This window comes from Quercus suber, unplaced genomic scaffold (genome assembly GCF_002906115.3).
Source record: "Quercus suber isolate HL8 unplaced genomic scaffold, Cork oak 2.0 scaffold_76, whole genome shotgun sequence".
NCBI classification, from domain to species: domain Eukaryota; kingdom Viridiplantae; phylum Streptophyta; class Magnoliopsida; order Fagales; family Fagaceae; genus Quercus; species Quercus suber.
The window spans coordinates 206199-228575 of record NW_027069541.1 but is presented as its reverse complement, the minus strand read 5'-3'; the positions used below and the strand labels follow the sequence as shown (position 1 = coordinate 228575).

Below are 22377 nucleotides of genomic sequence, written 5' to 3'. Positions count from 1 at the left end.
GTACACGAATGCACTGTTCACGAAAGATTTGGTCAAAAGTTACAACTATTGTTCATAAACAGTAACTACTCAAGTCCCATTGAAACGCGGCTTGAAAAAAAAAAGGGAGTAAAACTCAAACACAAAACTCAAAACGTGAATCCAAAACCAGGAAGAGTCTATAAGATAATTTTTTTTTTTTGATAAACTGTACTATAAGATAATTTAGTGTAATAAGGATAATACACTAATATTAAACACCTCTGTTTTACACAATCTGAGATATTCACAATTTCACATAAACTTTAACTAAATTACAGAATAAGATAGGATAGTGTCAGAATTTTGTTAAACAAATAACTAAATTACCTGTAATTAAGAATTAACATTTCTTAGTTGAATTTTTACCTAACCGCAACACACCATAATAGAAATAGAAAAACTTTATACGATAGGACTTTGCAATTAACATCTTAGTTTAAGAGATTGATTAGTTAAATTTTAGATTTAAAAAAGAGATTGCATGTAACTTCGTAAACGTACAATTCATTATAAACATTAACCGAATGTATTAATATATGATAATAACCCATGAACATTTGACTTGATGGCATTCTACATTTTTATTTAGGGTCTAAATCTACTAACAAGTCGTATATCCCCTCAATTTTCACAAGATCCCCCAAAAAAAAATCATAAAATAAGAAAAAAGAAATACGTTTAATAGTTGAATATTGACGTCTAGTATTTTGTATTATCTTGTTTATCTTTGTTATACAAAATAAAGTTCCACAAGCTAAGGTGATTAAGTTGAATCGATGACCCAATGTTGGCCATCGATTTTAATTTTGAAGCCATGCATTCGAGCAAACAGATTCACAGCCCTCCTAACACCTCGATCATCAGCTGCTGTAAAATAATCGTGCCCAAAAATTACTCCACCGGGTCTTAAAAGCCGGTACGCCCGATTGATATCGGACCAGGCCGAAATAAAATCATGACCCGCATCCACCTCGATCAAATCAGCGAACACGCCCCACTCACAAAACAAGTTGAGAGCCGACCCGGTTGAAAACGGCACGGGCAAAACCGAATCCGTGGCGTTTACGGATACCAAGTTCTGCATGAACTGGTACATGAGCAAAACGTCGCCGTTCAACATTTTAATGTCTTTGAACCGGTCCCGAAAACCGGGCCAGCCGCGAAAATCGTCGACGCAGAGTATCTGGGTTTGGAGGCCGAGTTGGCGAGTCAGCCCGGCCATGTGAACCGCCGACGCGCCTAGGAAAGTGCCGACTTCGATGATGGTTTTGGGCTTCACCCTCTCAATAAGGTGTTCGAAAACGGCGCCGTTTGAGCCCCACCCTTTGAGCCTCTGGGGACGGAGGAGGGAGCTGACGTGGACTGGCGGGAAGTTATCGAAAGGTGACGTGGAGTTGTAGACCCGGTGGAGGATCGTTTGTCGGACGAGTTCGGAGGGGAGCGGGTTGGAACAGTGAGTGCTGACTCGGAAGTTGTCGAGTTGAGAAGGCAAGTTTGCGAGGTCTTGAATTGTCGGCGCGGTCGGAATTGGAGTCGAGGTTGTCGGGAGTGACGTGGCATTCTTAAAAGGTGAGGAATTCGAGGATGATAGGTAACCCAAGGTGTACGATAGCAGGAGGAGGATAAAGTAGGCGATGGGTTTTGCGAGTTTTAAGGTAATGAGTACAAGTCTTTTTTGTCGGTTCTGTAGTACTTGCTGATCTTCTTTCTGTTTCATTTTGTATCTTCGAATAAGTTTGGCTTTGAAAAAACACAGACTAGACTATGAGTTTAAAGAGAAGAAGAAGAGGATGGTCTAGATCGAGAGAGAGTTTAGTTTCTAAAGTTTTCTGGCTTGTAGAGGATGAAGGAGGAGGGTGTGGTTGAGTTGGTTGCGTGTTTAATACTCGGTTGGGGAAATGAAAACGACTGAAAATTTTTTAGTCATGGGGATAGAAATCAAAGAATTGAATATTGAAGCTCTCATTTAATGTTGACAACTTGACATTATAAATTGGACTAGGTCTTTAAGACATTTCCTTGTGAATTTTCTGTTGTTTTTTGCCACACAAAGGAAAGTTTTAATTACTTTCTGAATTTGGGTGTGTGTGTGTTTTTTGAGAGCTGAATTTGAATATTTTGATAGTTGTACAATATATATATTGGTGGGCTTACGTCCGCTCTATCTTATATTCTTCGATGTAATAGAATTATGAGTGATAGGGATATTTTATTATAAGGTATAAATTGGGATGTTTAGATTGAGTTGTTATAGAATTTTAGGACCCGTTTGATTAGAGATTTTTAGAATCGTTGTTTAAGTGTTAAATACGTGTGGATTAAAAAGTTGTATAAAAATACATGTTTCAATGTTTAAACAACTGTACCAAATACCCCGTTAATATTTTCATATTTTTTTTTTTCATAGTACATGACAATTGAATTAGTCACTCTTCAATTTTTAAATTTTTAACGAAGTATCTTCATGTGGAAGGTGAGCAACCAAATAATATTCTAACGAGTTGGAAATTACTTAAACTTTTTTTGTTGTTGTTGTTGTTATTGTTGTTGATTGGGATTTCTAATTTCTTCCGTGTATAGCCAATTCTATTAAAATATATCAAGATGTTATTATAAATGTGTAACGGTGTAACCCACAAAATATTGTCATTCAATGGGTATTGCAGTTCTTCTTTGAGGGGGGTTTAGAATATAATAGGATATTATTGTAAACATGTAAGCGATAAAATATATTATGTTAAGACATGTGATTCAATGTTAGGAACACATGTCAATATTTTATGTAATTGGCTAATTCTTTGACAAAACGTACTTTATTTGTAATTGAGTAGATGTAGGATGTGTTTAATACTTCAAGGAACAAGGTTTCAAGTTCAAGTGTTAAAACCATGTAAGTTTGTCCAAAAATCAAGTGAGAAAATACTGGATTTTAAAACTCGACAACTAGCATCTATTGAGGTTTAAAAGTTGTTTCAGCCCATGGCTTGACAGCTAGCTCGATAGATAGCTATCTATTGAGGTTTATAAAACTCAGTTTTTCAGAGCTGTTTTTCATCCAATCCGTGAGTATGTATTTAAGCTTTCTTTCCTCACAATCCTAAACATATATAAGGATTATTTTGAGAGCCGTCAAAGGTGACACAAGTTGTACAAGTGTGAAGTAAAGTTTTGTTCATGCAAATTGTGACCGGAGATAGAATTTGCCCTAATTCATCTTTCTCTTGAAAAACCTACTATATTTGTACACCGTAGGGTTTTGTGACCAAGGAGCTTCTTGATCTTCATCGTGTGATGAACTAAAGAACTTTGCAGCCAACATCCTTCTCAAGTTGGTGATCAAGTTGCGTACTGGGATTCGCGCATCTATTGATTAGTCATGTACTGGGAGATGTGCATTAAAAATGAGAGATTGTCACTACAGAAGAAGTCCAGTTGGGTATTAGAGTAAGGGTTCAACTGTAGGTTGATATAAGGTACTGAGATTCATTTACTTGTAACCACTTGTTGTGATAATAGTAAATTCTCAGAAATTGTGACCTTAAAATCACCTGGTGAAATTTTTGCCGTGTTGGTTTTTCCCATTCGAAAACAAATCACCCGTGTCAAATTTAATTTTCGCTGCATTTAGTTTAATTGGTGATTTGTTTGTGCTGCCACGCATATTATATGTTAATTTGATTAATTAATCAACTTGACTAATTAATTGGTTAATCACAATAGGTCAATACATTCTTGGCCTGTCATATTAAGATGTTACCGTAAATGAATAGATTATGATTTTTGTAGAATACAATGTGCTATTAGTGTGATTTTATAACCCTAGTCTACAACTACAAAAATTAGGCGCTTTTGTATTTGTATTTTGGTTATGTAATATATTATAATACCCGGTTTAAAACACTAGTATTACAATTTTCATGTATGTTCTAATAAGTATTACTATTTACTAAAAAAATAAATAAATAAGAGTTACAAACTAGCTTAAATGAAGATATAGCCATTTGAGACTCTCCACTTTCCCTCTTTTTACATCTTTTTGTTTTACTTACATATTTTGAACAAATGTAAAGGCTTGTATTTTGGCTTTTTTAGAAAGCCTTTTTTGTTGCCCAAGGACCCGTTTAAAGGCTTGTACTTCTCCCTAGGTTTTTGGGGAAGATAAGGAGATGGACTAGATCCTCAATAACCTATTTATTTTTGTATTTCCCTTTCTCTGGCTTGTTTATTGGAATTCTTTCAAGAAAAAAAAATTCATGAATTGATCATTAATTTCTATTTGGGGAAATTACACTTTGCCCACATATGGCTTGCCTGAAAAACACTTTACCTATCTGTGGTTTAAAAATTAACTCTTTAGAGCATTCTCATCAAAGGTGGGATAAATGCTAAAAGCTATTTTTAGCAACAAAACCACTAAAAAAACCCCTACATCAATGGTGATAAATTTTAAATTTTTTAGCACCTTGCTACAGTAAGATGTTATTATTAACACCCTGCTATAGCAAGTTGCTACTCATTTATTATTATTTTTTTATTCCCCTTCTCTCTCTCCCCTCAGATCTCACTCTCTGCTCTCTCTCAAACTTCTCTTTGTCGCTCTCTCCCTCTTAGCCCCCTCTCCTTCAAAACCCAACCCACATCTCTCTCTCTCAACCACTGTTTCTTCACCACACACTCCATCAAGTCACCACTTCCATCGACCTAACCCACATATAGTGAGATTGCCGAATCTAGAAACCCAAATCTACCCTCATCTCTCTCTCTCTCTCTATCTGATTTTCGATGGTGGGTTGATCTCTGATTAGCTTTTGTTTTTGTTTTTGTTCTTTCGATTGTTGTTAGTGATGCGGTCGTGGGTTTGGGTTTGAGATTTGGTTGTGATTTAGTGATTGGGGGTTAAGGTTATGGGTGGTGGTTATCACAGCTCACAAGTCCAGCTCACATACTTGAGCTGTAATAGTAACCGTTCGCAAATCTCTCTTCAATTCAAATTTGAATTTGGATATGTAATTACTCCTATAATTCCTCTTCTTGTATAGCTATATATTGATGTAAACTCTCTTGTAAAGATGCAGAAAATATAATACAAGTATTCTGTTTTTATAGTGGTGACAATGGTTATGATTGTTGTGGCTATGGCGATAGCAGAGTGGGTTTTGTGGTTAGTGGGTTGTGGTGGTTGGTGTGCCGTGGGTTGAGGCAGAGAGAGGATGAGAGGGAAAAGCAAGGGTTGTGCCATGGGTGGTGCTGTGAGTGGAGGCCGGTGGTTGGTTGTGCCTTGGTTGGTGCTATGGGTAGTGTCGATGGTGGAGGCTGTTGGTTGTGTGGGTTTGTGGTGCCTGTGGGTTTGTGGCGGCTTGGGTGGTGAGAATGAGAGGGAAAAGCAAGGGTTGTGCCATGGGTGGTGCTGTGGGTGGAGGCCGGTGGTTGGTTGTGCCTTGGTTGGTGCTATGGGTTGTGTCGATGGTGGAGGTCGTTGGTTGTGTGGGTTTGTGGTGCCTGTGGGCTTGTGACGGCTTGGGTGGTGAGAATAAAAAAAGAATAAAAAATGATAAATAAATAATATTTTAATGTAGTGGTAAAAAAATAGAAGTTTTGATATTAGGTATATTGTAAAGTGATGTGTTAGATACTATAAAGTTGGTTTTTTAGGTGTTAAATGTTAAAATTTTTAAAACTTTTGATGAGAATACTCTTACCCATCTAAGGTAAGCTCTGTTTGTCTCTTGCTACCCACTTATGTTATAAACATGAGTAAATTTATATTTTTACTACCTTTTTATGTCTCTCTTCTCAAAAAATAAAAATTAAATAAAAATTAAATTAAAAAACTAAAAAATTAAGAGAAAAGAAGATCTAAAAGCTAGGTTTTGCAAAACATAAAACCTAGCTTTTAATTTAAAACAGAAAAGATTTTCCAATATGATTGATTGCTTCATCAAATAACATTATGATAATGTCCACATTATTATTCTCCATCACCACATATTTGGAAAACGATTTCCCCTTGCCGGAGATCCAAGATATGAATAAACATTTAAAATGTTTTTTGTGAAATTATGCCATCAGATGAAAGGGGCAGAGTTTCGGAAGTCTTATTCCTAAGAAATTTTGCAATGATAACATATGAGGAGCATTTGGTCCAGCTGACTAGGAACGAATCCTTAAATTTTTCCTACGACAGAAAACATCCACCCCAAATTCAAAGAAATATCATAAACATAGCCCAAACAAGCATGTGGAACATGCTCCAATTCACGCCCCAACGAACACCCGTCTGCTTGAGATAGAGGACTTGAGTTTGTTTTTACTTTTGTTATTATTGTTAATATTATTGAAAATCATATTAAGGAAGTAATCTGTAGTTGTTGATGGCATAAGAAGCATGAGAAAACTAGCTTTTATCAGTTGATATCCAAGATATTTCAATCATTGATTTGCAAGATCAATCTCCGTCCTCTCCAGTACCACGTCGCGGCTGTATAGCATACGTGGTTATACCGCCAAAATCAAGTTCCCTTGGTTACTAAGAGCATGGTGGCTTTGCAGCTTCCTGTTGTCCATTATATGCACAGCTCTTGATACCCATTTCAGAGTTATAAACCATGGCAAACTTGGAATATGAGATTATGCAAACTTCCTTGGCACGCTTGCTTTTACATGCCTCTTGGTCATTTCAATCCTAGCTTTTAAACTCCAAGCATGGGACAGTGAATTCCTTCAAAGGTTAGAGAAAAAAAGATCTAAAAGTTAGGTTTTGATTTTTACAAAACCTAGCTTTTAAATTTTTTTTTTCTCTTAATTTTTTAGTTTTTTATGTTTTGAGAGAAGAAAAACATAAAAGGGTAGCAAGAATACAAATTTACTAATATTTTTAACAGAAATGGGTAACGGGAGACAAATGAGGCTTACTTTAGGTGGGTAAAGTGCCAATTTTTAAATTATAAGTAGGCAAAATATTTTTCGGGCAAACTACAAGTGGGCAAAGTGTAATTTTCCCTTTCTATTTTCATGTTAGGCATAACCAGGGCCAACTTCACATTGAAGCTAGGGTGGTCATAGGACCTCCTTTACTTAGATTTTTTTTTTTTTAATAAATTTTTTACCCTTAAAAAATTTGTGACCACCCTAAATTTTTTTAGACCTAACATAATTAAACTTTTTTTTAGAGGATACATAATTAAACTTTGAACAAATTTTGACAATAAACTTAATTGTAGACTAATGCTACAACTCTACTTAATATATATATATATATATGTGTGTGTGTGTGTGTGAATTTTAATAAATCCATCATTGAATTACATTTTCTTCTTATATCGTCTATGTTTCAATAAGATCAAAGATCAATAGTTATATTATCAATCAAATGTTTAAATTTTGAGTTTTTGTAATCTAAAATTATACATAAAAAATAAGTTTATGAATCGAATAGTAAATAATATTCGACTCGCATGAAATTTGAAGTGTTTTAAAAATATAAAGAACATGCAATTCAATGGTTAGATTTTCAAAATATATAGCCATGTAAATTTGTTTAGTGAGATTTGTAGCCTTTGGTTACAATTAAGTTTGTAATCAAACTTTGGGCCCCTTAACGATATATTAGGCAATTTCAAACAAAAATGAAAAGTCCAAGAAAAATTTTATTGAACTAAAATTTTGAAGGAAATGTAGTTTGCTGCATTGATAATAACGTTACCATATAACAATTTCAAAATAAGAAAACTCATAGAAAGAAATTATAAGACTTTATGTAATCGCTTTTTTTTTTTTTTTGTGGTCAATATATGATATTATCTTTTTATTTGATTTTGTATAATTTAAGTTCATAATAACCACTTTGGAAAAAATTCCTAGTCAGTACAAGGCATTAGAGCATTCAGATTAGTCTCCATAAATATTTAGTTAAACTAATCCAAAAAAACTATATTTTTATTAGTTTAGCTATCTATTATTTTTATACATGTAAGGACGTAATTTGGGTCCCTAGCCCGAGTGATGAATGAACTTAGGCCCAAAAAGTCTAATACAATGAATTTGTAGAGAGTGGGTTGGAAAACTGGGCTTTAACAAGTTGGACAACAAGTATAATGGATTCAGGTGATAAGAAAATGAAGATAAACTAATTTAATCTAAAGAAAATTGTCCTCAGCACAGTCCGAGGAGATCAATTCTTATATATTTCTCTCAAATTTGATTACAAAGTCAGTTCTTGATAGCTGTAGTGTTTTCCTCTTAGTTTTCCGACCCCTTTCTCTCATTGCCTCATTCTTCTTTTATACTCTCTTCCCCTTTCATCTTTACCCTTCACGTGCAGGCCAGATGGTTGGTATTGATACTTGTCCCATCAGCATCTTTCTAAAGTCTTTCTGTAATAGCTGTAAAGCTAAAAATCACTGTTCAGGTATCACTTTCTCATTAATGCGGCTAGAAAGTTAGCTGGAGAGTATTTAATACGGTGGTAGCAGCTTTCTCCTTAAATATTTTAAGACTCCCCCCTGTCCTATGTTTATGTAATACTTATCTGTACCAACAGAATTTTCTAGAACATTCCCCTGAACGGCAGACTACTTCTTCGGTCCTTGGCTTCAGATTGGGCCCCAGGCCCAATACATACATAGACGATGAGCTCCTAGACCTAATACTCCTACAATACACATACATCAGCCTTAATACTTTTATTAACATTGAAATTTGATGTAGCAAGAATAGAGGCTCACTACATGTAGAGATGAGACTATCCTCTTTAAAAACTTTAGTTCATTTAGTGAGACTAATGCACACTTCTTTTGGTTGAGTTTAGATAAATTTTTACTGAAATATTAAATTGATAAGACTGATGTGAATGCTCTTACAACACTAATTTGAAGAGTCGGCAATCCTCCTTATTATTGACATGATATTTTGGTTGAATTTAGATAAATTTTTACTGAAATTTAAAATTGATAAGACTGATGTGAATACTCTAATAGTACTCTAACAACACTAATTTGAAGAGTCGGCAATCCTCCTTCTTATTGACATGATATATTACAGGCTTTGGTGTTAGGTCTACATCTTAGAACTGTTTCAAAAAAGGTCGTTAACATTTAACAAGCAGAGCTAGCAGTTGGCACATACCAAGCGCTAGGAGAAGAAACTTTCGAGATTGTATTATGGCAGATAATAAGCCATATTCTCCCATAAATCTTATAATTTGTATTCATTAGGCGTGCTTTGTCTATTGGTGTCGTTTGTGCATAAAATATCAGTTATTTATAACCTCAATCGCATTTATAAGGTCAGCATCTTATCTTAGCATAATGTTCAAAAGAAAACTTCAATATCTTGTCACCTTATATATGTACAGATGTATATTTGATTGGGGACTCCATATCGATCTTCAATCACAAGCCTCAAAGGTTTTAACAGGCTTACAGAAGTTCTGATTCTTCTTTGGAAAATGACACCTCATAAAACTCTTTACATTCCTTTTTTGCCTTTTTGCTTTCCTCTTCTTTTTAGGTTCTGAGAATTGCCCTTAGACAAGGATTATTCCCTCAATTTTCAGGTGATCCCCAAAAAAAGATATTATAAAAATAATCGTAAAAGAAGAAACAAAATGATGTATAATAGTAATAGAGAAATAGTTTAACAAAAAATTCTTAGATATTCTTCTAATACGGAAAAATAATGCTCCTATATCTCAAATTAATGATGAACCTCGTCATGAATTTAATGAACATACCATACCATCACGAGATAGTTTTTATGTTTTGTCATCGGAATATATAACTCTACCATCCACCTGGGTGAATTCTACCTTTGGCGTTCACTTTTTGCATAAATGGGGAACTGTTTATTATTGTGTATCCTTGTAATGCAAAATAAAAAAATTCACAAGCTAGGTAAGGTAATTAAATTTAAGTTGAATCAATGATCCAATGTTGGCCATCGAGTATAATTTTGAAGCCGTTAATTCGAGCAAACAGACGGACAGCCCTCCTAACACCTCGATCATCAGCTGCGGTAAAATAATCGTGCCCAAAAAGTACCCCACCGGGTCTTAAAAGCCGGTACGCCCGATTGATATCGGACCAAGCCGACATAAAATTATGACCCGCATCCACCTCGATCAAATCAGCGTACACGCCCCACTCGCAAAACTTATCGAGAGTCGACCCGGTCGAAAACGGTATGGGCAAAACCGAATCCGTTTCGTTTACGGATACCAAGTTCTGCATGAATTGGTACATGAGCATAACGTCGCCGTTCACCATTTTAATGTTCTTGAACTTGTTCCGAAACCCAGGCCAGCCCCGAAAATCGTCGACGCAGAGGATCTGGGTTTCGAGGCCGAGTTCGCGAGTCAACCGGGCCATGTGAATCGCCGAAGCGCCTAGGAAAGTGCCGATTTCGATGATGGTTTTGGGCTTCACCCTCTCAATAAGGTGTTCGAAAACGGCGCCGTTTGAGCCCCACCCACCGATTCTCTGGGGACGAATGAGGGAGCTGACGTGGTCCGGAGGGAAGTCGACGAAAGGTGACCTGGCGTTGTAGATACGGTTGAGGATTGTTTGTCGGACGAAGTCGGAGGGGACTGGGTTGGAACAGTGAGTGCTGACTCGGAAGTCGTCGAGTTTGAGGTCTTTGATTCTACGTGTGGGCCGGGGTCGGTTTGTCGGGATTGACGTGGCATTCCTAATAGATGAGGCTGATAGGTAACCCAAGGCGTACGTTAGCAAGAGGAGGAGAAAGTAGGTGATGGGTTTTGCGAGTTTTAAGACTGCGTGTGAGACTCTTCTTTGTCGATGCTGTGGTATTTGATCTTCTTCTCTCTCTTTCATTTTTTGTCTTCGAAATTTGGACTTTGAAGAAACAGAGTAAGTTTACGAGAGAAAGAGGGTTTAGTTTCTAAATTTCTGGGGTATACCGTATACTGGATCAAGTCATTTGCTTTGAGAATTTCTTCTTTTTTTTTCTTTTTTTTTTTGGCCACTCAAAAATATTGAGGATTAAGTGTGTGTGTGTGTGTGTGTGTGTGTTTTTAAGGGTGGTAATTTAAATATTTAATAGCTGTACGAGATAAGTATATTGTTGTGATTAGGTGTGCTTTATCTTATACTTGTCTTATTTTAAGCATTTGCATCAATTTGTTCAAAAAAAAAATTTTGTTTATTTATGCATAAGTATTTATTTTTTCTATTTTAAATACTGATTTTTCAAAACACCCTAAGCTTATCTATTTTACAATATGTGTCCATTTGGCATTGGTTTATAACCCTAGTTTTTAGTTTTTACATACAATTTTTTAAAATCTCAATTTTTCTTACATTTTTTAATTTTTTTTTTCAAATATTTGAAAGGTACATGTATATTTTAGTGCACTTTCAATAAAAAAATTTCAACAAAAAGGTAGATAATTTTTTTTTTCTCTTTTTTCACACCTAACAACTATCATCCACTTTCTTTTTTTATTATTGAGAGACATAAAGAAAGAATAAAATAAATAAATGTAAAATAAATATTGTCAGTGTAAATTGAATTGAAAAAATATAGTACCACAAACTATTACACAAGTTTTTTGTTACAATTGTGATGCGACAGAGTGTAAGTGGTGAAGAAAAAATAGTATACCCATATTTAAGTAAAAAAAAAAAAAAAAACCACTCATATAAGTCAAAGTAGCGACAAAAAGTTGTGAAATAATCATGTAAATTTAGAGTATTCACATCTGCTTATTCAAATTTTTTTTGTCTATTTTAGTATAAAAAACTACTTTTACTATTTACATGCTCACTTTTCAAAACACTACAGATCATATTATCTATTTTACATTACATTTTATTAAAATATCAATTTTCTTGATTTTTTTAATTATTTCTCTTTCTTCACGCATAACAATCACTATTCATTTTTGTCCTTCATTCTTGGGATACGTAAAGAAAGAATAAAAAATTAAATGCAAAATAAATAGTATCAATATAAATTTACACAATAATTGTAATAAACTTGTGAATATACACAATTATACTTTGACTGATTTGAGTTATTTTTAGGCAAAGTTGTGTAAATTTTACATATTTTTCTATTATACACCCACTAATATGAGTACTCTAACATAGTTACTATAGCAACCCTATAAATTTACATAATTATACACTCACTAATGTGGGTCATTTTTAGACAAAAACATGTAAATTTTACAAATTTATCTATTATATAATCACTGATATGAGTGCCCTTATATTCTTTGATGTAATAGAATTTTGATACGAAAATTTAGGTATAAATAGGGTTATTTAGATTGAATTGTTATAGAATTTAATCTTTTCATGAATTTTTTTTTTCCCGTAGTACATCAGTACATGGCAATTGACTTGGTCACCCCTTCAATTTTTAAATTTTAGCAAAGTATATTCATGTGGAAAGTGATCATCTGGCCAAATAATATTCTACCTAGTTGGAAATTACTTAAACTTATTAGGTTATTAAGTCTAATGTATTCTTATATACACCTTATTTTGGGTTTTTTTTTTTTTTTAAATAATAATAATAAACAATACATATTGGGTATTTTGTCTCACACTATTCAGAACAGTAATGATGTAACCATTTGGGATTTTTTTTTTCCCCCTATCTACATCTCTTTATTTTTCTTATATACATTTAACATGACACCAAATTCCGGTTCTCTATTCTTCAACATTTGTTGTTACTTTCATTATCAAAATCAAAATCCACACTTGAGATATAGATCCATGGAGATTCCATCTATATCGACTCCTTTGATTTACATCTGGATATTTTAAAATTGTCGTCGCAATGTCTCACACATCATTAAAATTTGTCTCAGTCTCAATCATGTGCTTCCTTGTATACGTGTCTCACAGAGCTCAAAGCACTCATACACCAATTTCATCCTAGTGAAGTGCTCCACGCCCCACACGGTACACATGTTGGGGTTGCATCTACTTGTCCATGTTTTTCACATGCATCACGCGCTTTATAGACTTCTTTCACTTCAATAAAAATTTTTCAGATGTTTCTTAATTAGTTAGTCTCAATTCATTCAATGCGTATTGAAGCTCTTTCTTACATTGAAAACTTTCCTTCCAAACTTTAGTACCTCCACTTTAAGTTTGAGGCGGGTTAGGAATAATAGGATATTAGTGTAAATGTGTAGGCGATAAAATATATTAAAATGTTGCCATAAATGTGTAAATTATGATTTTGTAGAATTCAACGTGCTACTAATGTGATTTTAGAGTTACAAACTAGCTTAATGAAAATGTAGCCATTGGAGGCTCTTTGCTTTCTCTCTTTTTTTAGTTTTTACAACCATTTGCTTTTTTTAATATATATTTTAAACAAATTTAAAGGCTCGTAATTCGGCTTTTTTAGACAGCCTTTTCGGTGGCCCAGGGACTCATTGTCATTGCCTCAAATCCTCTGTGGGTTTTTAGGGAAGAAGAGGAGATGGACTAGATCCTCAATAGCCTCTTTGTTTTTATATTCCCCTTGTTTATTGGAATTCTATTCAAGAACCAAAAAAAAAAAAAGAACATGATTTGGTTATTAATTTCTACTTTCATGTTAGGCATAACAACATTGATTTGAAGAGACATCAATCCTCCTTATTGTTGACATGATATATTGTAGGGTTTGGTGTTAGGTCTACATCTTATAACTGACTCAAAAAAGTTAGTTAACATTTAACAAGCAAAGTTAGTAGTTGACACATACTAAGTACTAGCATAAGCAATATTGGAGGTTGTATTAAGGCAGATAATAAGTCATATTCTCTCATAAAACTTATAATTTGTATTTGTTAGAGCATCCCTATTAGTGGATCCAAAGTTTTGCAAAATATAAAAAGTTTCTCATTTTACACATTTTGACCAAAAAAAACACCCACATTAGTGGGTGTAAAATTGTGCATTATGCACAAGTGCTACAATAACCGTGCATATATGCACGATTACTATAGCTTTTGCATTTAATATTTTACTAATTTTTTCTCTCTCCTTCACCTCGCTCTCTTTTTCTCTCTGGACCCTCTCACTCTCACCTCACTCTTGTCACCACCGATCACCATAGCTCATGACAGAAGAAGAAGATGCAACCACCAACCTAGCAACACCCAACCACCACCACCCCATGGAAAACCAAAATCATACCAAACCCAACTCAAATCAACTCAAACCCACAGAAAAACCCATCCCAAACCTGATATTGCTACTTCTAATATCACCTTGCCAATATTGCTGCCGATGTTGCTGTTACCACCAGATCTACTGTCGACAGGCTAGGTTGGGCTGGGCTTTGCTTGTGAGAGCAAGCTTAGAGGAAGATGAGAGAGATGATGGATGAGAGAAAATTGAGAGCCACAGATCAGCAAGGTGCGATGTTGAAGGCGTCAATTAGAGCTAGGTTGAATGGGTATTTGGTTGATCAAGCGTCAATCAACGTCGATCAGAAGCTAGGTGTTTGGTTGAATGGGAGGCATCAATTTTGTTGCACACTGGCTGGGTTGAATGGGTATTTGGGTCGGTTGATGATGGAGGCTAGTTGCTTGCTGATGGTGGTTGGGTGGATTGATATGGAGGCTAGGAGGCTGGGTTGGTTGTTTTGGGTTTGTAAGAGAGATGATAGTGTAAAAAAAATTAATATTTTATTGAATAAATGTTTAATATGGGTGTTTTGTAAAAATGAGTGTAAAATAGAAAAAATAGTTTTTTTTTTTTGTAAAATAGATGGAAAGTTTGCATCAATTGATGTGGATGCTCTTAGGCGTGCTTGTCTAGTTTTGTCATTTGCATATAAAATACCAATTACTCATAACCTCAATCGCATTTATAAGTTCAACATCTCGTCTTAGCCCAATGTTCAAAAGAAAACTTCAATATCTTGTCACCTTTGTTTGATTTATTTATGTACTATATTTGATTGTGGACTCCATCTTCAATCACAGGCCTCAATGGTTTTAACAAGACTAACAGAAGTTCTGATTCTTCTTTTGTTTGGAAAATGCTCAAAAACCCTAACCTTTCTTTTTTGCCTTTTGCTTTCCTCTTCTTTTTAGGTTCTGAGAATTGCCTTTGGATGGGATTCTCTCACTTTTCTAAAAAATAACTCTCATAATGTATCCTTTTTAGTTTTTAACAATCATTTTCTTTCATATTTTTACTACATAACAAGTCTAAATAAAACCAGCCAAAAAAAGTCACTCCTATGGCTGCAAAACTATGGGAGTATTTAGTATAGTTGTTTAAACAAATAGTTTTCAGTGTTTAAACACTAAAACACGTATTTTCACAATATTTTTTAAGCCATACATATTTTCACAACACTTAAACAACAATACTAGAAATCTCTAACCAAACAAGCCCTAACTATTCTCAAATATGTTCTGCAAATGCTTTTAAATACCAAAGAGGCTAACAGAATATGATCTGGTACCAAAATAAGTGATAATCTTATCAAATCCAGATTTAAATTCACCCATTCTATCATTGGCCTATTGCAAATAAACTTTCCCTCATTTGCCTCTATTGTCGATTCCTAGAGAAGCAATTCGTCCCGAACCACCAACTTAAAATTCACCCCGATTTCAAATAAAACCAGCTTGTAATTTAAACGAAGACAAATTAATGTTCAAAAGCAACAAAACATTAATGCAATCACAAGTCTGGAAGACCCTGCATGTATTTCTAAGTTATTACAAATTGACAGTCAATGAAAGTAGGTGGCCACATGCTTCACTCTCCTCTCTTCCTCTTCCGACTAACATTGTCTTGATTTAACCACATGTTCCATTTGGTGGCAGAATTCATTGCATGCCAAGACTCTTAAAATGCAACTTCAACTACCTAACTCTCTTAAATACTACAACAGGTAAAACTTTTAGTACATCCCTCAACATACCACTTCTACTCTAACAGACACCTACTATCGACAGCCACATGTATTCATGCGGAATGGGATGAATGGCCCATAGAAACATGTTACTTTGCTTCCTCTGACCCCTTCAAGTAAGAAGATTCTCCATCACCACTTCCATGCCCAGTAGCTGAGCTTCCCTGGCCATCAGCACCAGCTGTCCCAACCTCAGAGCCATCTTGTTTGCTTCCTCCACGTATGTCATTTGGGCCTGCAATAGAAGGTGGACCACTGCTGCCACCTCCAAGAATGTTTTCAGTATGAATGGGATTCAAACCATTGTTGGCCCCTCCAGCTCTCATCGCCATTTGCCCTTGGATGGCCTGTTGCTGCTGATGTAACTGCTGTTGTGGATCCTGTATCTGATGTGGATTATTAAATTGTAATGGCATCTTCGGAGGAAAAATACCTTGTTGCTGAGCCATTGCTGCTGCCTGAGGGTGTTGCATAAAATACCCTCCTTGTTGCAGCGCCGGATGTGGGGTCATCTGCAGTGTTTATATACATGAGCAAGATGTATGCAATATGATAAATCAGTAAAAGAAGAGTAATCCCTACAGTCACCTGGGGAGGCATTGTTGGTGCTTGCGGTTGGGCATCAGCAATTGCAGCTAAGTACATCAAATTTTTTTGAAGCTGAGCTTGGTACCTAAGCCAATGAAATTTCATACATATATCACATGAATATTGCACCCCCACGCATTCAGGATGTAGAAAAAAATTGCTACATCCTGACTATATTTTGTCAAAACTGGGAATAAAGGTCATGCTGAAGACCTCTTCTTTGGCTTCTAATATTCAGATCCTTAGTCTCAATCCAGAAAGACACTTACCATTTTGGGGGGTCTTGAAGGGGCACGGATTCAGTATTCTTGAGAACTTACTTTTAACTTTGCCCTATATTGAGGTCAAGCTTCTATTTTGATAATAAGCTAAAAAGTATTGCATGATTACAAGCAAATCTAAAATCATACTAGATAAAAGTGTAAAAAGCATTAGATCTACAAGCACTCATAAATAAATTTAACCCCTGAGAGGCTTTGGTTGAGATAACACATGAACAAATGGTGAACTTCTATACTTTTGGAGACTAAGAAAATGGATCTAGATCAGTGGTGGTTGCTTCCACTTGCCCTTTCATGAAAAGACCTCTCTACTCCACCACCAAATGAACCCAAAACTACTTTTATTTCATAAATCAAATCCCAATTTCAAGTGAACAACCAATTAATTTTCAATAGATGAGCAAAGAAAAATAATAATGTCCAAAAACACCAAACCTTTTTAGGCTGCCTTGACCAGTTTAAGCGAGTGGTGACAGCGGTGCTGTAAGTACTTTCCAATTGGTAAAGGTTTGGGGTTGTGAACTTGTGGACTGAGCTTGATGAGGTGGAAGATTGGCAGGTTAATTTGCATTTGGTGGAGTAGTGGAGGTTATGCTGTGGCGTTGGATCTGCAAGTGGTGACTAAGTTGAAACCAGTGTTTATGACTTGGCTGAAAGGAAAAAGTGACCACCACCAAGGGCTCAAATCCAGTACATATTATCTTTCTCAGGACATCATTAATGTGATAACTTTACTATAAACCAGGAAATGCAATTACAAAGTGAAAACACCTGATGCCAACACAACTAACCCATGTATAGAAGTGGTTTTTTGCACTTTCAAGGAAATAGTTCCTCAACTGTGGCGTGCTTAGTGCACCACCAGTGTGAACAGTATAGCAATCCCTATTACATCAATGGATTCTAAAATCATAAGTTTGCTATGTGAAGCAGATTCTACTTCTGGTCCCATTGACTGCAGATTAGTATGACTGATCCAATAACTAATGAAATCCTTGATGGTAAGTATCTCAGCTTAAGTTTCAATAAATCGATTGAATGTTCCTCGAGCATAGGAGTAGAGAAGTAAGATTAACCATTTCGGAAATCAGGAATCCCAGACACTGATATTTTGTCCAATAAATTAATATTTTTCACAATCCAAAACTGGAATTTAATCTGAAAAATACAAGGAATCAAAACACCCTAGCGTTCCAAAACACACACACAAAGGGAGAGAGATGTCACTTACTGGGCACATTCAGCAAGTTTTCCAAGGTTTTGATTGTCCAATATCGCTAAAATCAATTTTTTGTTCTCATCAAGATACTGCACAAATCATAAAAAAGATGCATTAGATAATTTGTTTTTTATAAGTAATGGTATTTTATTAAGACAATAGATTACTTCATGCTCATGATGATGAGCACACTGTAACCTAAAAGAAATACAAAATAATTATGCATAATAGTTTACATGATTCTGTGAAATCTAGAAGGGAGTTGTTATTTGTAATACCCCACACATGATACGAATCAAACAGAGTATGAATTAGCAATATTTCTAACTGAGCCTTTGATCTTTCTGTATCTTAAAAAATGTGACTATTTCATTCCTTCCACAATTGCCACATCAAACAAGTGGGACAAACTTTCAAATATCCGATGAGTGCTTCCTGAACCAATACCACACAGAACAGGAGATCAACTACCCTTTTTGGTAACATTAACAAATGATTCACTGTATCCTCACTACAACGGCACCTGAGAAAAAACTCCCCCCAAGTCACCAACCAACTAAAGAAAAAACTTGCTTAACGAGATTATCGGAAGTAAGAATCTCCCCCCAACCTGTTGTCCAAACAAAGAATGAGACCCTCTTAGAAGCCTTACAACAAATACTCTTCCAAGGGAAAGAATTTCTCGTTTCACCTTAGATAGCCTCATAATAAGTGCAAACACAAAAGCCACCGCTCCCTTTCAATCTCCATCTCATCTTATCACACCCCTTCCTCCTAGGGATATTTGAGTATAGAAGATCTAGGAAAGAATTAACTGACTCCAATCCTCAATCATGAAAACCTCTATGAAATCTCAGTCTAGGTCTTCCGTTCCCCATCTAAGTGGCTATCCATGACTGAATGGACTGATGCATTCTGATCAACTAAGCAAGCATACAAATCAAGGTACACTTCTAGAGAATGATTCCCACATCATATATCATGCCAAAACCTTACTCATGTGGCTTCCCTGAGACAAAATACCTAAATTGAAGAAAATTGTCACATCCCGCCCTAATACTCCTCCAAAGGCTACACTCATGAGTCCCTCTAATGGCTTTTGAGGTATAACCACCCCATTCCTCCCCATACTTCATAGTGATCACCCGTCTCCATAAATACACGACCACATTCCCAAATCGCCATAACTATTTCCCCAATAAGGCTTAATTAAAACTTCCTATCTTCCAAATCCTGAAACCACCCATATTAATGGGAGAACAAGCAATGTCTCATGCCACCAAAGAGAACTTAAACTCCTTATCCAGGGCAACCTACAAAAAGTTTCTTTGTTATCTCTCCACACTAATTGCCACACTGTTAGGAATAGTAAATAAAGAGAGAGAGTAAGTTGGAAAACTTGAAAGCGCACTTTTTAACAACATTAGCCTCCCTCCCTTTTACAAACATAGCTACTCCCAACCAAACAGTCAATATATATCCATAATAGGATATCCCATGTTGATGCCTTTTTAATAAAGCCATCATATTGTCAATGTCTTACTAAATGACACCCCCTTTTAAGTTTTTTTGACTAGTTGTTGCCTTTGTCAATGAGCCACTGGACATAACCGGCTACTTGAAGGGTGTAGGGCACAACAAATGACATAATATGTCTCAACTGACAACAAGGGAGAGAAAACGCAGACTTCTTGCCAGATCTAGCAACCACAATCATAAATATGGTGGCAAGTCATTGTTTTTCCTCCCTTGCCGTTAGCTACAATGTGTGCTGCCAAAGAAACAGAGATCTAGGGTGGCGATTGTGATGGTGGACATCATACTAACCTTGCAATGCATGGTCAAGTCAGATGTGATGAAGGGTGTCTTGAGTGGATTATTTGGGTTACATGTGAATAAACCTGATATCCAACTGCCTTTGATTTTTTTAATACCATCAAACCCATTGTCAATTGCCCACTTGAAAGAAACCATTTGCGACCGCTTGGGTTGACCTAGGTCAATCAAGTTTCTTGGATTGTTGAATTGTCCCAGTGCAAATATATGGGTACATTGCCAATTTTTTTTCAATTTGTTTTGAAAATTTTGATGAAGATTGGGTGGAAATCATTTCGAGAAACTTCCATTTTCACCAACTAGGTTCCTAAAGAAGCATCTAACCTTTAGAATAATGTACCACAAATTCAATAAGAAAATGTTGGCTTAAATGTAAATTCCAATTATGATGGATGTGTGGTCAAATACCTTACTGCATTACTTTAGCAACTAAATTGAAAGATATCCAATCATATGCTTAGATTAGAACTAGAACCCTGAGGCCATGAGAACTCCCTCAATTGTTTTGGTAGATGATCATATATACTACCCAAGAACCATCTCAATGATACCCTTAAGAGCCTTCAAAAGATCTATCAATGTTGCCAATGCAGTCATCTAGGATTTATTAATATAAGTTTCTTCTACCTTCAGCACTAATTGGAAACGTGCAATATCTTTAAACCTCCATAGTAAATCTTCATCTATACCATCAAGCTCCATTCTAATAATTTCTAATGAAATTCCTCTTTTCAAGAAAAAGGTGAGAGATATTAAATTGGTTACCTCTCCCTCCATCTCCTCCCTTAATTCAATGGCCACACATAATCATAAATCGTGTAGCCTGAAAGGGCACTCAGATTGTCCATGGCAACTTAGCAGGATCCTCAGGAGTCAGGACCTAGCTAAACTACTACAAATCTCAGACCAGCAGACTCTTTACAACAATGACCCATTCCAAAGATTCACCTAGCTGGCCATCGAAAGCATTTTAGGGGATGCTGAAATGTAATAGAATACATATCCAGGTTCAGAAAACGTCTCCCTAGAGTTAAAAGTGCAGTGTTCTCAGAATATATTAGATAAAAGAAAATGTAATCTCTTACAAGGTAGTTGGAAAATAGGCCACAACCAAACCCAAGACCAGGGAGCACATGTAATAAAGATTTGGTACATGCATCTCTAAATTTTCTTTGAGACTCTCAAGAATCATCTCGTTTTCCACATCAACTAAGAATCAAAGACCATTAACAAGACTTAAATCTTAAGCTCTCAACTTATGTATTGCTCAGTGGGAATTACATAAATACATTTCTCTGAAAAGCACTGGCTTTCATAACCATCTCATCATCGAATCCTCAAAACTAATAGTAAACTGCCAAATTCTTTCTTATGTGCTGTTCTTTTTTGGTTATGGATCAATTTAGCAAAAATGTAGTTGAAGAAAAATGAAGGCTTCAGAAATTAGATTCTCTAAAGATCATCAGAAACTCTATCTTAACAGTTTGATTCAAACAAGGGGCTCAACAATTGAAAGCAGTAAAATAAGCATGAGTCCATGACACAATCAATTATATCAAAGTTATTTAAAAAACAATCTCTTTTCGACATTTATTATATCTATGGACTTATTTACTTGCTAAATTAGGCACAGCAATAAAACCAAAACCCCATCTCCACAACTCAAAAAACCCAACAAACAAATAAACCAATTATTCCAAATAAACCATCAAAACCCATAAATCATTACTATCAAATACAAAAACCCCAGAGTCATAAATAAGTCCCTAATGCAAGCAAGTAAAAGAGGGAAAGCAAGTAAAAGAAAGTACCTTTTGAATCTGCTCAGTGGTGATGTTTGTGGGTGGAAATGAAGGCATCATAGGGATCATCTGCTGCGGCTGCTGCATCTTTATTCTTATATAAATATATATACTTTCTTTTAAAGTTTAAACCTTGAAACCAGCACAGAACACAAACCCTAACACTAGTTCCCACCAAACAAGAAAACAAGAAAATCCCAAATCAATCAAAGCCCCAGAATCCAAAAATCAGAGCTAGAGAGAGAGAGAGAGAGAGAGAGTACCTTATGAGTGAGTGAATGCTTGTAGGGTTTTTGAACTGAGAAAGAGGATTTAGGGAGATCTTCTGGATTTGGACGAGGTTTCTGGAATTTAATTATTATTTAGGACAAGACAGGACAGGAGTGATTATTATTATTATTATTATTATTATTATTATATTTTGGTTATTTATTTATTTATTTAATTCTTTGGTTTTGATTTACGTTTACCAAACAAAGAACAAATATTAGTACGTGTACAAGTAAATGTACCTAGAACTAGATTTGGTGCTTTTAGTAGTGGAGAGTGGAGACAAACTATTGTACGTATCTTCTAGGTTGGTCGGTCTTTTAATGTCACTTGGTTCGGTTTGATGGGCTGGGCTTGCCTGCTTCAGTTCCAAACTTGGTTAATTCACTGAAACGTGCGTTTACAGTTTAAAGTTGAGGCCCTTCAGGGTAATACCACCCTTATTAATATTCATAAAAAA

The 22377-nt window shown here is 35.4% G+C and overlaps 3 protein-coding genes across 3 annotated transcripts; all 3 read right to left on the bottom strand.

Moving 5' to 3' along the window:
* Nucleotides 1-498: 498 nt before the first annotated feature.
* Nucleotides 499-2199, bottom strand: LOC111993280 (uncharacterized). The gene has a single exon (XM_024025130.2). It carries the CDS (start codon nt 1736-1738, stop codon nt 785-787), a length of 954 nt encoding a protein of 317 aa, XP_023880898.1. The 5' UTR covers nt 1739-2199; the 3' UTR covers nt 499-784.
* A 7437-nt stretch (nt 2200-9636) lies between these two features.
* LOC111993262 (uncharacterized) lies at nt 9637-11185 on the bottom strand. Its single transcript, XM_024025107.2, has one exon. It carries the CDS (start codon nt 10848-10850, stop codon nt 9927-9929), a length of 924 nt encoding a protein of 307 aa, XP_023880875.2. The 5' UTR covers nt 10851-11185; the 3' UTR covers nt 9637-9926.
* A 4429-nt stretch (nt 11186-15614) lies between these two features.
* Nucleotides 15615-22047, bottom strand: LOC111993291 (GRF1-interacting factor 3). The gene is made up of 5 exons (XM_024025137.2): nt 21911-22047; nt 21657-21811; nt 18022-18098; nt 16510-16594; nt 15615-16433 (listed from the first exon to the last, which is right to left on the bottom strand). Exons 2-5 carry the CDS (start codon nt 21732-21734, stop codon nt 16011-16013), a joined length of 663 nt encoding a protein of 220 aa, XP_023880905.1. The 5' UTR covers nt 21735-21811; nt 21911-22047; the 3' UTR covers nt 15615-16010.
* Nucleotides 22048-22377: the final 330 nt, after the last annotated feature.